This window comes from Ascidiella aspersa, chromosome 2 (genome assembly GCF_963924565.1).
Source record: "Ascidiella aspersa chromosome 2, kaAscAspe10.2, whole genome shotgun sequence".
In the NCBI taxonomy this organism is placed as follows: domain Eukaryota; kingdom Metazoa; phylum Chordata; class Ascidiacea; order Phlebobranchia; family Ascidiidae; genus Ascidiella; species Ascidiella aspersa.
In genome coordinates, this window is record NC_139448.1 from 17,557,502 (window position 1) to 17,573,939 (window position 16,438).

A 16,438-nucleotide genomic window follows, 5' to 3' on the forward strand; every position below is an offset into this window, starting at 1 on the left:
GGCTTAAACTAAAGCACAAGATTTGGCGTCTACTGTAAGTAGTTACATTTTACTCCCTTTGGCAAAACGTCGTGCTTAGTTGTTGTGGCGGAAATAGATTCACAATAAACGCCATTTGTTCTAACGCATCTCGCCAATCAAATTCTGATTATTTATCTTTGTCGATTAGAAGTTAAGAAAACCTTTCTGAAAGAAACGAAATTGTTTCTAGCTTTTTTTTTATTTGAAGAATACCCGTGTGCCGTGTATCGTGTTCTACAATTCACTCTATGTCATGAAAAAAACTGCAATTTGAGCAGTGGCCGTCATTTCGATAGCTGTTTTATTTCTATAGGACTAAATTTGCAGTTGAAATTTTTTCTCTTGTCTTTAAAACTCCATAGCAACCGCCTTCGCGTAACTGGTCAGTGAAAAATGATCGGTTACAGTATTTTTATGAGTTCCAAGACAGGGCTAATTTCAAAGCTTCTCAACCAGCAATCGACAGAACAGCCCTGAGGCTATAGAACCTCAGCAAATTGGTGGCAGCGGACGTACAACTTTCTCGTTAAAACGAGAAAATTATTGAGGCCATGTTTTGTGATTGGTGAACTGTTGGCCTTGATGCTGCATACTCCACAAGATAAATGCATGTTTGCCAGTAGCGCGATGTAAATGTCTTCTCACCGCAAGATCACTCATTTATCTGTAATAAGCTGGCTAAAGGATATTATTATGAGCTCTAATGTTTTTCCAAATAGCGCCTTGTGGCAACGCCGTTCTTGACAAACCACACGTGACTCGACGGAAAGCTTTAGCTGTGTGGTACGAAGTGACGCAAATTTTTAAAGCAGTAATAAATGCTAGACCTTGAACACATCAAGCTAAATGAAAAAGTTGTTCAGCAAGTCCCGTATAGACAATTTCACTGCCTGGATTGCAAAAGGCAAACTTAGCGCATGAGAAACGGTTTTGATTACAGCCCCGGCGAGGTTAATAGTGATAAACATTCCTAATGCTCTCACTGACATTAATATTAAAAAAATGAAGCGGCCTTAAGACTATGCACTTGAACTTAGAGTTATCGACATTCGATTTAAATTTCCGACACCACGGTTGGCAAATATTATATTTTGATGAGCCCTGCTTTAATGGATAACGTTGAACTTTTGAATAATAAGGTAAGTTCCAGCACCGGTAGCAACTATTTTATTTCATTTACCCGCTAGAAGCGCTGTTGGTGCTTAACGTGCAAAAGGTTGTGTAAATTGTACTCCAGATAAAAAAAATTGTACTCGAGATGGAATGGAAAGAAAAAATATTTGGTCTAGTGGTACAAATTGTGGCAAGGGATAGCCATTTAATTTTCCAAAAATCTAGCGTATTGTAAAACTGAACAGATAGCTGACCAGGCGGGAGGTAAATGATATCAACATTTAAACTCAGTTTTTTTGACAGTTTGCTTGCACATATTATCAAAGCTTCTGATTCTGACGGCAACTATGGGGACGATAATTAAAGACAGGCGAGAAGGAAGAGAAAACACAAAATATTTTTCCAATTTTAGAAAACGTCATGCTGGAAAAAAATCGATCCACCGTCTTAAACATGGTGACCAGTGACCGCATATCTACAGATAAAAAATAAATATTAACAGAGTTATCACGTTTTTTAAGACTTAAGACGCAATATGAAATGCGTAGAGTCACAAATCGATCTTACCTGGCGAGCACAAACCTCCCTAAAGTGAACGGGTCACAACTAAAAATGACCGAATAGCCTATGTCAAAGGACGAAAATAAGTTTGCTTAAAATATGTTTGCACAATGGTTAGAAATAATTTACCGGGGTTCGACAGATTTTTATAAAATTGGGGACGGTTCCTGGACTTATGCGTTAGATACAGTTAATTGGGATTTTATTTATTCTGCCTTAAATGCGTTTGTTTGGGGATAAATTTATAAACTGGATAAAATGTGGCTACTCTAGACCACCAAGCAGAATAACAAATAACATTTTGTTATCAAAGGGATTGAAAATTAACATGGGGGACGACAAGCGATATTCTATCACCGACATTATTTTTACAGTAATATCTGACTCAGTCCCTTGGCAAAGAAGGGTTTAAACGAATAAAACTGAAAATAACGAATATAAAGCATCACTCCTTGCTGATAGCTCGTTAATATTCCTTCGAGGCGATCAAATTGATATGGTATTTCGTGCACTTTAATTGTTTGAAGAAATGTCCGGATGCACAGTCAATATGAAAAAAAATCCCTCGCGTTTTTCTTTATAGGCCCAAAACGGTACAAAAAAAACCCTACGCAGAAAAGGCCTCACACGGTCAATCACGTCATTTCGTTATATAGGTGTAAAAATCCCAATTTAAGACGGAAATCAATTGATTTTGCTAAACTTTGGGAATTTAATCGGTATGACTAGCATAATCTTAAACATCTGATCCGGCGCGTTAACCCTTTTGGGACGTAGGCCTATGTATTTTAAAAAGCTTTTGTAGCTGTATTTTTACGAAAAATAAAAACAGATTATTCCACAGTTTATTTTGGACTTCAGATAGAAAATAATAGCAAATCAATCGCAATCCTCGAACTGGGAGGTGCAAACATGTTAAATATCGAATGTTATATTGTAGCTTTAAACCTTAAATAGATGGCAAAATTCTGGATATTGAATACAAAGCACCCTGGAAACTCTCAGAAAAAAATTAGTTATATAAATGCAGTAATGTAGTGGTTGTTTAGACTTTAGAGACAACATTTTAACAACCTCAAAACAATGCACTAAAATTGTCCCCTGCAAACAACTAGAAAAAATATCAGACCTCAAAAAATATCATTCAAGCAAAACGCACAGAAAATTAATGTGGGCGTTAAAGAGGGTCAGGCGAAAATCCCAAACATTTTACCAAAAGCCTCTCATCGATGCAGCAATACTCGATCACCCATACTTAAGCTACTCGATTCTAAAGGCAAATACCTAAGTATAACCAACTGGCAATACAATACAACATTCATCAAAGTACGGTAACAGCGGTTTTAAAAACTTCATTAAAATTAGTGCCGCAACAACGAAAAGTGTCGCCAAATAGTAAAATACTCCAAATCTCATATAACCGCTATAACTGGCGTCACGATTTACTTTTTTGTAGCAAATTCCACCGAAATTTGTATTAATGTAGATACTGAACAATATATATTGCAAGAATTATTAATTTGATAATTGTTATGGTGCTTTTGGCCTTGGATGAATATAAAATACTTTCCAATTAGACGTTAATAAGCACCTAACTGTATTCTACGGCAACATTAAAAAGTAACAAATTATGGCAACTTTCCGCGTATGCGTTTAATTTTTACAAAGTTTTGAGGTTTATGTCTGCCGACATTGCAGTTGAATGGTGACAATTTGATGTAGCTGTCAAAGTGTCTATAGCTGCTGGCAGCCACCAAGCACTTCAAAACCGGTAAGGAATATTTTGGGTTACCACACCGCTACAACTAGACACATGTAACTAAAATAGAAAACTGAATAGTAGGCCGAGTAGTTACTAGCCGGAGAACAATCAGCAGAACTCGGTCTCCTAGCGACAAGACACGCCTGGCCGCCTGCGTCAACAATTCCAGGCGTTTTGGCACCTCATATTTCAGCCAACGTGGTGGAGTGAAGTTTCACTCTGTTGACGTTATGACTCGACAGCCCACTTGAAAGCAATTGTTTCGAAAGTACTCAAAATGAACAGCCCCGCGTACCAGCCTAATTTTTGTCATTTGAACGAGATTGTCAGGTTAAAATATAGGATCACAGCTGTATATGTCCGGGGAATTTCGCTTTAAATAATTAGGTATACTTGTATTCTGTCTATAGTAGGTTGATGTCTTCAGCAGAAGCCCCTTACATTAGAAATTAAACACGCAACTTATGAATCGCTTATTGGTGGCTAGCACAGCCTCAGGTTTACTAGTGTAATTTATAAACCTTATTTTGGGGTGCTGTCAGAAACACCTGAAGATCAGCTTTTGTCCAGTAACGGCTGTGGGATTAGCCTGTATACACAAAGAGCCTAAAATAATCGCAAATGTAAACTATACAATTCTGTACAGCCTCCACAGCGGCATTATAACATTGGAAGCGGATGAAACCAAACGTCACAAGGACTATTGTAACCATATTATTGCGTATGGAAACGCAACAATACACTGTAAGTGGTTACCTGTAAAACAGTAAAATCACTGAAATATAGAAGCATAAAGAACAATCATGGCACCCGAAACAAAACAAGCAAGTTGCCCGGTGATCGCCAACTTACCGCCTTCAAGTCACCTTAGAGACAGTGAAAGGCCGATTTGGTCCCGAGGTGGTACACTTGTAAGACGACCCCCCGTGCGACACTACATTCCCAAGCACCCTTTCTACTACACAAGTACCGAGCTCTTTGGTAAGAACTTTATGACTTATCTAGATCTATTTTAAAAACTAATATTAAGAGCCTCCATAAAATTGGTATGCTACCTAACCTAAAAAGAATTGTTTTGTGTTTAGGTTTTTTTCATGAATTAAAAAATAAATTAACCCAAGTTGACCAAACATTCTTGCATTGGAGGATGAGTCACCTAAGAAATTTTCTGTCGATTTACCTGCGCATCAGCCTCCGGCCCTTGAATGAAGTTTGTTTGTTTTTGCAGACACGCAACACAAGACCCAAGCCACCTACGAGGAGGAAACCAAAAAGTTCGTTGCTGCAGTGGGCGCCGAGCAGGAGGGCCTAACTAGGAGGGCCTTTTCAGCGCCTCTGAGTAGAGCGTCGAAAATGCGCACTACACCCTGTTCAAAAGAACGACTAGCACGACCAAAAACGGTAGGAAATAGTGCTGTTCGTGCGTTACTAAGAAACTGCAGTGTATTGCGAAGTTATGTATTTTGTTTTGTTTATGATAATGCAAAACAGACGTATGTTTATGTACCTTTTTAAACATCAAGTTGTTGGCATTTTTTGTAGGTTTAAAAACATGCTTTTATTTAGAGTCAAACGACCTTGAAGCGCCAAGGTCTTATCCAAATGGATCGACCAGAGGTGGTCCCCTGGCTAAGCACCCCGGTACCTGGCATGCGGACTATTGAAATGTATGATCTCTACAGACGCGCGGCTCTTGATCAAAAGAACACGAACGTTTACCACATACAGTCCGGTCTGCTACCCAAGTACATGGGCTACGTTCCCGGTAAGCAAGGGTTGCTATAGTTAGTTATTTCCGCTGTTTAGGAATCATTTTAATGAAAAGTAGTTTTATTTCACCGGGCGTCAGTGATTACAATAACACTACTCCCATGTGATTGACCGGTTGGTGGCGGCCTGCTGGTTGAAATTGTTTTACCGAACACCTTATTGTAAACGGTTCTTTTGAAAAAAAAAACAGCCAAAAAAACGGATGTACAAGAAAAAAATGGTTTGTGAAAGTTGGACGGGAGGGTGTAAAGTACAGTCTTAGTACACAACTTCCAAATCATAATGTCAATTCACCTGATCGAAATGAACGGATTATGTATGTGAATCTATAGGTTATTTATTAAAGAACAAAAACTACGTTGTTATCTACCCTATAGTGGGCAAAGTTACCAGAAGGTTCACGAGCCTACACCTGTAGATTGGACGTACAATAATAGAAGTTACTAACAGAAGCTTTATGTCATTTACAGGCCTTAAGTTTCGCTACGGATCAACATTTGGCATGTTGACGTACAACGCTAAAGAGGTCGGAGTTGAGCGAAGCGCGACCTGGGGTGGCTCTGTGTCGCTGTTTTGACCATAAGAACCACATTATCGAAGCACCTACTTCAACTATTATGTGCTGCGGTGCCCGGTGCCGCGATTTTTAGCGCTTTTTTGAACGGTGTCAGCTTACCCAAATACACGCCGACGTGTACCGTATTTCACCGAATCGTTTGCTATGTAGGCGCACAGGCAATCTGAATGTACGATTTCGATACTGTTTTAAGGTCAGGATAACGGCCTCGTGGTTCGTCGATTGCTTCACGCGTGGCAAGTGTTGACGAAACTTCGCTCCACTACCTTTTACATGTGCCGTTTGAAATCATTTTTCTGGACTTACTTAACAAACCTCTAAGTTGTAAAATCCCATTTTACTAACTTTAGTTCCGTATAATATTAAGCTCCCGATTGCGTGCACATTTAGACCTACCCGACTTGCGGTTTAAACCGTCAAAACAGGGGAGTTTTAAAAAGATGCTGTATCGGTTTAATAAGCTTGACCTTACGTAAACTTATTTACTTTTCTAATTACCTAAACGAGACTATGCATATAACGATATCATTATGTTGGACACAAAATGAATACTCAACATTGACACCTATGCAGACGAAAATAAATTCGTTCGTCTGGCCAACACTTGAGACGTTGTAAAATAGTTTTATTTGATTGTGGCAGTTTGCATAGAAATGGTCAACGGTTATATATTTTGTAAAGCTTAGCGCTTTGTACGCTTTTGAAAGATCTTTCTTGAGCCACTGGCTCCACCAAACGGACGTTTGCTTTTGAATTTGCTTGTTTCGTTCTTATTTTTTGGAAGTTCACCTGCTGACTCGTACTTTTTGTGCAAGAACTCGTGCAACTGTGAAAACAGATAAATAGCTTGTATCATAACATGTTTATTTTAAAGAATTTATTACCTTATACGCCTTCATAAAGTAATGATGCCTGGTGTTTTCTCAACCTACTTCGATCGAGTGTAGGGTTCCGTACATCTATTCTAGCCTATCGTAATGTAATCAATTTAGATTTACAAAGTTTGTTTCTATCATTTTGTCCAATTACATATGTTGTCTTATATAGGTTGTAATAGTTCTAATTACCTCCGATTTGCGACTTTGCGATTACCTATTATTTTAATAACTGTGTTTACTTTTATATCAACACTTTTTTCTCAAGAAACCTATTGTTCGTTAACAAAGTGTGTTGCGCGCAATTTCAAACTTTAATTAGTGTATAGGCTCAACAACATGCGCTAGCAGTAATACATTGATCATACATTCATGCTTAACCAAACAGCTTTTAGCTATTCACCCAAAACACATATTTTTACCTGGTTTGCATTGACCTTGCTGTCAAGTATTTTAGCAAGCTGTTGTTCTGTAAGCTGACACAGCTCCCGCAAGTCTCCAACATGGTGAAGAACTCGGCGGCAGTTCTTGCTGTCAATTCCAGGCAATTTCAGCAGGAAATCCTGATGGTAGTAAAAAATATATTGTTAATTCTTGTATGGCAAATAGGTTCGCATTGTAGGGACGAAAATGACACAAAGCCTGTCAGCTATCTCAAGTTTTTAAGTTGATTGTACAATACTTTACTAAATTTAGAGATCATAGGGTTGATAAGAACAAGTAAAAAAAATTGTTTTTTTTAAAGGCATTGTTGCGGTCTTGCAACATCTTTAGCCGTTAGTAATTACTTAAGGAATACTAAATTAACACACTCAGTACCCCAATGGGTTTTAAACATTCGTGCATTTCATAGGCGCCGGTTACCACGCTATTTACCTCGCCACTCTGCGTTATGACTAGCATGTGATATCACTCGTTTATTGTGTAGATAATGTTGGATCATTAGGATAGTAATAAGGATAGAAATTCGATATAGGAATTGGTATAGCATATTTGTCGCTATGTATTGCTGCCGTTTTGAAGATATATTCTATGATAAGGGAAAATGTTATGTAAACGTCTTTGATTATAGTTGTTGATTGTTAGTCCATAATGTATGCAATTTATTGTAATGCGCAAGCTCGTTTTTGTTGTCAATAATTAATAATGGTATTTACGTTTCTTGGTATTTTTGAGAATCAGGCAGATAGTCTTACTGCGGCAGAACATTAGCGCTAAGATATAAATAACCAGAACTCACGCTAAATTGTTATTTACGGTATGTAAGGTCGTTAAATTGGTACCAGAGTATCGTAAAAGGCATTGATTAAATTATTAAAATTTACGAACCGGGCACACGTAAATTATTACGCTATGTAACAGGTATTACCAAGCATCAGTAACAGGTATTACCAAGGTACTTCGTCATCGGTGGACACATGATATTAAAAAACAAGCTTACATATGGTCCTGAGTTGTATTTCTGCTCACTAGACTGTTTGCCCTCGCCATTCTCTACACCGATAGCTGACGCAGTTTCGCTGTCAGGCTGCTGTCTATAAAAATTATACATAAGACATAAACAAACTTAAATTCAATAATAAGAAATACTCTAGTTTGTGTATAGATTTTTCGACAGGAAACTATTTCCTATTTTCGTATTATTATCGAGGCGTTTGAACCACAAAGGCACAGCACTAAAAGGACGAAAAAAATATTTGCGTCTCAATCGCAAAAATAGTTTCTATCGGCTGTCGACGCAATCGCTCGCTGACGCGCGGCGTTATTCTTGTCGGAGAAAAGAACCCGGCAAGTTTCCACAACTGCAGCACGTAAGCCAAGACGGCATTCACTACAGACGTGCGCCGTTGTATGCTAATCCAAAGCTTCAACCGGCACGCCAGGGAGCGTCCGAATACCTCAGCCGCCGGCCGTCTTTCTCCTGCACGGCGTTGACGTCACACCTTAGTTCGGCCGCAAACAAGCGCATCTTAGAGACTCAAGGCTGGCGCTCTGTTTCGATGTTTAAGCGACAAGCCTATGAACGTTATCGTCAGAAAAAAATGGCTTCGTTATACTGGTAACTCAGAAATCGTTGTGAATGAATTCGACTTCAACCTAAAATCTAACTTCAGTTTTAAATTAAAACGTACTTTAAACAAAACGCTACAAATTTTGGCATTAGTCCTGTTTGGAATCGGAGAAGCATCCGCGCGACAAACAGAACAAACTTTTAACAGGTAGATTTTTCGTTAATTTTTTGCGGATATTTCCGACATAAGTACACCGTTTAAAGGCTTTTGGACAATGTTTACGTTAGGGGTGGCAACTTTTTCTAGTCGCGGGTCTAAACTACATGTTACATTCCACGCAGAAACAAGATTGCACAAAGCAAAAAAAAATGTGAGGAATGGCCTCGTGCTCAGTTTGTAAAATAGGTCAAGGGCAGCATGATTTGCGTGGGCGGGCTGGATCTCACCCGCTGGCCGTATGTTGCTCACCCCTGGTTTACGCCATAGGCCAGGAAAAGCTTATTTTCGATCACACAAGATTATTTCAGCCTGCTAACAAAAGCGCAGATGCAGGAACGCACCTGTTGAGCTTGATCTCGTGGAAGAGCTGGGCGGCGGCAGAGGGCGAAGAGCACCACGCTAATCGCAGTTGAGGAAAGTGGAGGAGTAGAAGACTCAACTTCTGGTTGAGCTCCTTCAGAGTCAGCTTCGCCCCCGCCAAAGTGCCGCGAGCCTGAAACAAAGGCTAAGGAGTTACGCAAAGCGCGTCAGTGTTTGACTGCTTGGGAAGGGTTACAAACATCAAACAAGCAAGTTAAGTTAAAAACATATTGTGTTGAGTCATAACGGAATGTCAAGTTGGAAACATATTGCCCAACGTCCGTTAGGAGTTATAAACAAACATCAATTAGAGTAAAAACTCATATCGAAAAACTTCTTAATTTGACGATATATACCTTTTAAAACTGTATGGCGATGTTTAACTTGTTTTTAAACATTGGGTTTGTTATGGTGATAAAATTGGTATAAATACTCAAATCATTCGCCTGTTTAACTTTATTTACTTTACAACCAAAAATATAAATTTCTTGAGGCCACAGCCGCACCTGAAATGAAAATGCCTTGTTGGCATCAAACTCAATTAAGAGAAGCGGTTTCTTGTAGTATCTAGTCATGGCCACACACTGGCTATACAGTCGACCAGTGTTGAGGGAACCGATTAGATCGCTTATGCTCTTTCGTTCCACGCATATCTCCGGCGTGAGAATGTAGTCACCAATCTAAAAAATAATGGGCGGTTTACGTTTAAAAGAACTTTATTTAATTTTGTTAAAAATAGTACACAAGGATTGTCCACCAGAAAAAAGGGAAATTTTACACAGTTCTTTCAGTTTAGCACTTATTGGTTGACAATTTTGCCTGTAAATAGAAAATATTATAGAAAAGCACAGTGTGATTTGACTTAGTGACTTAGTAAGCTTTTTTTCATATACTGAATTGGGTTGCCTTGCCAATTTAAAATGTCCGAAAATACAGTATCGGTACAGATCCGATACCAAAATAAGGTATGTGTTTCAGACATTATTTGTGGTCCACCCACGCACTTTCTACCTTAAACGGTAATGTTTTATAAAATAATAAATTAACAATCGAAGGTGACATACGCTTATAACGCCAAAATAATTTTTGGCTTAATAACCTGGAAAGTATTACTTTTAAACGTTTTAATGGCAATCTTTTACTTTTCATAAATGACGCTAATCGGCATCAGTTTGAACCATGGTACTTTTTTGACCAAAATATCGGGTATCTTATATTTTTCCTGCAAAAATGTTATAACACAATAACCATAGCTTAAAACTACCTAAATTTGAAATTACTTGCTGCAGGGTTTATCTTAACATTGTTCAAATTGTTTGTTGGTTGGCGTATATAACTACACACCAAGATTGTAGAAATGTCTTCTACATAATGACAGGTAATTTTACTTACAAAAAGCTGTCCAAACACGAAAGACGTGTATTTTGCGACCGTGAAAGCCAAAATTCTAAATTAAATAAGATGTACAACAATTAAACAGGGACAGGGACGTCATACTAACCAAGATGACCCTCGATATAATATTATCCAACTAGTTCAAATATTAAAATATCAGCACAGGCAAAATGCTTTATGAAACCCATTTGGTTTAGTACATATGTTGACCAACCTCCAGTGTGACAGGCTCGATCTCTACTCCCCTCTTGTGGATAAGCGACGGTAGTTCGCTCCGGAATTCTCTCATATCGACGATCACGGTCTGCGTGGTGTCGGCACCTGAAGATGAGCTACAACGCAAAATGAACTGTGAGTCTGAAACTGTTGTTTGACCTAGTGCTAATTAAAAAGTGTAGGCTATCAACTTCATTCACGCGATGCACAATAATAACAAATCTGCAAACCTTTGCCCGCCAGCTGCCCTCGTGTTGACCTTGATTTCATAGGAGGGAGCCACACTGCGTATGAACTGTGGGTCGTCAGCACTTTTTCCCTCGCGCTCCTTCGGTACGACCATTGTCTTTAAATAAGGGAATTAAAAATACTTAACCACCACAATCTCGCCTTAAACGCGAAAACAACTCGAATGTGAGACCCGCGTTTTAGCTCTAACTGGTTAGTTCGTAGATGTGATGCAAATGGGAATTAGCTTATTAACCGTCGTCGCACAATCAAAGCAGAAAAAATAACTTCAATTTAATTACTATGATCTACCTCTTTAGGTAGACATTTACAAAATTTGAATTAGTCAAACATAAATATGACCATATGTAAACATTAACATGTCAAACTAATTTGTTTATCGAAATCGTTAAAAATATTTTACATCATCAAAAGTAAAGTTATACAGAAAAAAATAACTAATGAACTACGAGACTGATTTCCAAGTTATAAGTTTAGATAGCTCTGTTGTTGCCATTGTTGAGGTTCAAAGAGCAAAATAATGGGCTACACTCACCGACTTTTCATGGATAAGTGAGTGAAAGGCTTCCTTTTCCCTACGAAGTGCAGTGAGATAGACCTGCTCCTCAGCGGACGACTGGTAAGTAAGGAAATACACGCGCAGGGGAACACCTGGGTGACAGGCCTTGTAGACCTCTAGTTGACGGACAAAATGCATGCTGCTGTCATACAGGACCACATACCTGCGAATACCATTGTTGTTACAATTCATTGGCCACCTAATCAAGTTTGATTTTTTGTTTAAAATCCCCATAGACAGAATCCTGATAAACCTGAGCTATTGCACGTATTTATGTTTACAAATAAAGTATTGTCTTCACGAATCAACCTGTTCTCACAAAGCAATAAAACCTGAAATTGACAAACCAGAGTAATCCAGGATCAGACAAATTTTAAAGGAATATATATATTTCGCCTATACTGGCTTCGTCAGTTGCTATAAGTAAAGTAAAATACATGTACACAGGAAAGTAACCATAAAATTAATAAAAAGTCAAAAACGTATAAAAGCCGTATAGATTAAGTTAAAGTTAAAAACAAAACATCAGGCTGTCAGAAGAAAAATATTGCTTTCTGAAAGGTGATTCAATGCAAAGCGGTGCAGGCGGACAACGCAATCTGACGTGACATTCGATAAGAACAAGTCGAAATGGAAAGGATAAAGAAAAGTACATAGGGCATACATAGCGTAAAAGGGGTTATCTAATGCGAGGCAAAATCATTTTTGTATGTCTATAGTGGCATTAGTTATTTTTAACTATTTAGCTTCGCTAAAATCCAGTCGACTCATTGGCGGCAGTTCTAAAAACCTAATTTTAAAACACTCCGAAATGGCGGGTTTAGACAGGTGTTCAACAACATTTTGTTTTTAAACTTTTTACTTATTCTATACTGCTTTCATATGTTTTCGACTTTTTTATTAATTTCAACATTACTTGCAGGTGTAGCCAACTTATGTTTCATTGCAAAAGAATGGTTAATGATAAAAGCGTCACAACTCACAAGAATACTTACAACACATTTTGAGCGGTAGTTGCATTCCCAGCCAGCGATGTAGGTTAATTTGTTACGTCAAAAAACGCTCTTATTAGGTTTGTCCACACAACAATTGGTCATTTTATGTTCCGCTTGTGTGCGACAGCTACTGTAATGACGTAACACATATTCGACGCGATCGACAAGGTGAAATGTGGTGATCGACGTGTTGCCTACCCCGGACTTAAAGGAACTGGCGATGGCAAAATATATATTCATCTAAAAATGTCTGATCCTGGTTTTACTCTAGTTTTTAAACTTGGAATTTTATTGATAAACAGTGATGATCGACAGGCGGAAACTGCCGGTGGTGTTGGATACCATAAAGATACACCCTTTAATAAAAATAATATATATCTTAACAAAAGCAATTTCAAGTAATCTAAGAATGGCAAAAATATCTTGATGGAACTAATGAAAGTATTATTCTTAAGTGACATTTTATTTATCATTGAAGAAAATAAAACAAAATAAATGATTAATCCGTGTTTACCTTGGTGCAATAACTTCCAGTGTCCTTGATAAACTGTATGGGTCTGGGTTGCTGTGCAGAGAATGCAAGTATGTTTCAGGGCAACTCAACACTTTCATCATTTTCACCTTATCTTCAACTTCCTCATTAGAAGCGGAACTTTGCAGACATGCAGTAAAGCTAACTGTGTCATTGTTTTTATGCTGTGATTTGTGAGATGACATGGCTGCAGTTACTTTTCCATCTTTGAACCCAGACACCATTTGAGTTAGAGTAAGCGTGTTTTTGTTCACATCCTTGGCTGGGTGTAAAGAAAAAACAAAATTGTAGTAATATAGTGTAATATACTCATTCCTAACTTCAGTGCCAATCAATTTTTATTAAAATTCAAAAAAATGCTTTGACAGCAGATTAGGACATTAGAAAATGAATACATAAAATTAGTTCAAAAAATATTTAGCATAGGCTTACTAACAGTGTTGTAAAGCCAATGACTTAAGTCTTATTTACATTTTCGTAGTTTGCTAATCAAAATATTGCTCAGAATCAAGTTAACAATATTTATAATTTAACATTTTATAGTTTTTTGCAGATGACTTAACTTGGATTTTAGTTATTTCAAAATGTCTGTTTACAACACTACTGATTATTGCACTATTTACCTTTTTCAGCAAGTGGAAGAGAAATATTCTTTTTAAACACCCGATTGTATATTTTTATTAATGCTGTTCTACTTCCTTCAGTAAGAAAATCTCTTAAAATGTAACATCCTCGCATATCACTTGCACAGATTAATACTTTTCCTTCACCCACTATACCAAAAAAATATTAAAACAATTTATATTAAATGTATACTTTTAATATATCATACCATTTCTATATATATTTTATAGTTATTGAGTTTGTATAAGGTATTTTTAATACATTTTGTGCTTGACGTTTGCTTGTTGGCTTCCCTGATTTCATCTAAAATCTCCAACAAAATGTTCCATTTTGGTGAAACTTCAAGTTTTAGCTCCTTATCAGTGTCTGTGCTTTTATTTGCTTGTTTGGTCCTTAAAATACAATGGTATTTATATTTGTGAAAAAAACATAAAAATAAAAAGCCTTACACTTTCTCCCCAAATACTCGGAATCTTGCTTGATGAAACAATTTATCAGCAGCATCAAGAAAGATCCATCCTGGATTTTGCCCAAATGCTTTTCTGGTTCCACTTGACCCCTCTTAAGTACAGCCAGTATTAACTGATTAAAGTAAACTGAAATATTTTACAACAAGAAGTACCAAGCATGCTGAGAAAGGTTGCACAGTCATATTGTGACAATGCTTGAAGCAGTAATCTCAATGTTCGCAGATCTGCAACAAGGTGCTTTGTTTTTGAGCCTAATTCATTCCAGATTGGATCAAGTTGATTTCGGACACTTCTATCAAATGACTTCCCAAGACTGTTTTCAACAGTGAAGTTATCTGTATCAAGCTAAAGATACAGGAATGCATTTGAAATTATAACAAACAAAAAAAGAATAAAATAATTGTTTACCCCAGGATTGCTGGCTTTCAATTCTTTTAAACAAGCAGACACTATTTCCAGCAAACAAGTTTGAATCTTTCTCATTGATGGTGTCAACTCAACACCTATTTCTATGGCTTCTGGCTTTAATAAACCAAAATAATTATGTACATTTAATAAACAATAAAAAATTAATATTAATAAAAAGTACATTTTAAAGGTTTTTACCTTGTGTTTGTCTAAGCATGCTATAACACTGGAATGAAAGCGTGGCCATAGGAATACTTTTCCTACAAACAGATTTTTCATAATTTTTTCCAATTTCCCATATTCTCCAGTTAGTAAAATTGGATTGTCTGTGAAGGCCTTGATAAAGCCTTCCTTATTCTTTTGGCGATAAAGTCTCATTATGAAAGGTTCCATGCTCGTGTCTGCCATTTTATGGGCCTAAATTAAAATATTATTAATTGATCAATTCTTCCCTTTAGCTTTACAAACAAATATAAATGTGATTACATTAGATTTAGAACATTATTATACTTATATACATACCGTGGTAATCATTTATATACCTTAAGAACAAGAATACCAGAAATCAAATGAACGGGTATGCGATCAACTAATAAATCCATGACAAGAATGCGGGAGGAAGCAAAGAATACTCCACCTTGGCTATACATCTTTTTGCGTTGTTGTGCATTAAATTCTGATGTTAAGACAGTGGGGAGCTGCTTGATGTTTAAGGCTCTATATATATGCAATAGTCATTTAACCAAATATTTTGACTTTAGTTTTAATTTTTTAATAAACTAAAGTTTAGTAAAACAGGGTTAAGAACTGCAATGTTTATATGCAAAACAGTTTGCTTGATATAAATTTTGTTAGAAGTATATACTTTGAATAATATTACTTACAATCTAACAAGTTTTTTTTTTATGTCAACCAATTCGCTTTCAAACTACATAGTTTTTAAGCCAACATCTCAAACTAAAACTATCCAATTGAGCTAGTAATTAATTTTAATTAAAAATTTACTCAAGTTTTTCTTTATAGTATTCTTGCTGCATTTGGTCCGAATTTAAAACAAACACAAGCTCATTCAGATCACAATAAAGTCTTAAAAAGTTCAAACATATTCGTTCCAAGCCAAGACCCTAAAAAATAACATAAATTGCCTAGTTAGGTTGTTTTAATTTTATACAAAATAGAATAACAACGTAAATTTACCTCACACAAAACAAGTAGGCCATTTTCTTGAAACATGTCGAGAAACAGTTGGTTCTCGTATTCCAGTAATGAGGACTCCATGTTGAACGGAAGTAAAACCAGCGTCAAGTGCTCGACGGTGGGTCACTGCCTGTTTGGTGAAATTAAGTTTAACCAGTTTTTTACTGGTCACGGTTAATGTTGAATTGCGCCAAAGAGATTTAAACGCCAAGTTGATTGCGCCGAGTCATAATTGCTAACATGACTTGTATTTGTTATGCTTCACTAAGCATCTTCCCACGCTTTAAAATTGCGGCATTATTTTTAAAAACAAAACAAATTAGATATTAATTATCCGCATTTATCGATTCGCTTGTTAGTTCTTTTAATAGCAATCTTTGTTTTATGGTACACCCAGTGGTGGGATTCAAATTTTTTGTAAGCCGATTCTATCACAAAAGTCGTATATTTCAGCCGGTTCTGTTACAAAAAGTCATATTTTCCGGGAAATAATTAGAGTAGTTGCAAGAACAGGATGCAACCC

At 36.9% G+C, this 16,438-nt stretch overlaps 2 protein-coding genes across 4 annotated transcripts; one reads left to right on the plus strand and one right to left on the minus strand.

Annotated features, from left to right (window-relative positions):
* The first annotated feature begins 3,788 nt into the window (after positions 1–3,788).
* On the plus strand, positions 3,789–7,794 carry LOC146164106 (uncharacterized). The gene is made up of 4 exons (XM_083381228.1): positions 3,789–4,438; positions 4,686–4,858; positions 5,024–5,222; positions 5,698–7,794. Exons 1-4 carry the CDS (start codon positions 4,261–4,263, stop codon positions 5,802–5,804), a joined length of 657 nt encoding a protein of 218 aa, XP_083237354.1. The 5' UTR covers positions 3,789–4,260; the 3' UTR covers positions 5,805–7,794.
* On the minus strand, positions 6,404–16,118 carry LOC146164107 (DNA repair endonuclease XPF-like). 3 transcript variants are annotated; one of them, XM_083381225.1, is made up of 18 exons: positions 15,916–16,118; positions 15,724–15,842; positions 15,261–15,435; positions 14,917–15,135; positions 14,719–14,832; positions 14,463–14,655; positions 14,290–14,401; positions 14,102–14,232; positions 13,840–13,989; positions 13,199–13,478; positions 11,666–11,852; positions 11,112–11,227; positions 10,880–10,997; positions 9,777–9,950; positions 9,252–9,403; positions 8,121–8,214; positions 7,102–7,242; positions 6,404–6,630 (listed from the first exon to the last, which is right to left on the minus strand). In XM_083381225.1, exons 1-18 carry the CDS (start codon positions 15,994–15,996, stop codon positions 6,487–6,489), a joined length of 2,700 nt encoding a protein of 899 aa, XP_083237351.1. In that variant the 5' UTR covers positions 15,997–16,118; the 3' UTR covers positions 6,404–6,486. The 3 variants fall into 3 exon arrangements, with proteins under 3 accessions (XP_083237351.1, XP_083237352.1, XP_083237353.1); XM_083381226.1 differs by lacking the exon at positions 15,724–15,842; XM_083381227.1 differs by lacking the exons at positions 15,724–15,842; positions 15,916–16,118 and having other exon boundaries at positions 15,241–15,360.
* Between the last annotated feature and the right edge of the window lie 320 nt (positions 16,119–16,438).

Coding starts and splice junctions, on each gene's coding strand:
- LOC146164107 (XM_083381225.1), bottom strand. CDS start 15,996: ATGGAGTCCTCATTACTGGAATACGAGAACCAACTGTTTCTCGACATG. Junction 15,843..15,915: donor GCCTACTTGTTTTGTGTGAG/GTAAATTTACGT, acceptor GTTATTTTTTAG/GGTCTTGGCTTGGAACGAAT. Junction 14,656..14,718: donor TGAAAGCCAGCAATCCTGGG/GTAAACAATTAT, acceptor CTGTATCTTTAG/CTTGATACAGATAACTTCAC.
- LOC146164106 (XM_083381228.1), top strand. CDS start 4,261: ATGGCACCCGAAACAAAACAAGCAAGTTGCCCGGTGATCGCCAACTTA. Junction 4,859..5,023: donor GACTAGCACGACCAAAAACG/GTAGGAAATAGT, acceptor GCTTTTATTTAG/AGTCAAACGACCTTGAAGCG. Junction 5,223..5,697: donor GTACATGGGCTACGTTCCCG/GTAAGCAAGGGT, acceptor TGTCATTTACAG/GCCTTAAGTTTCGCTACGGA.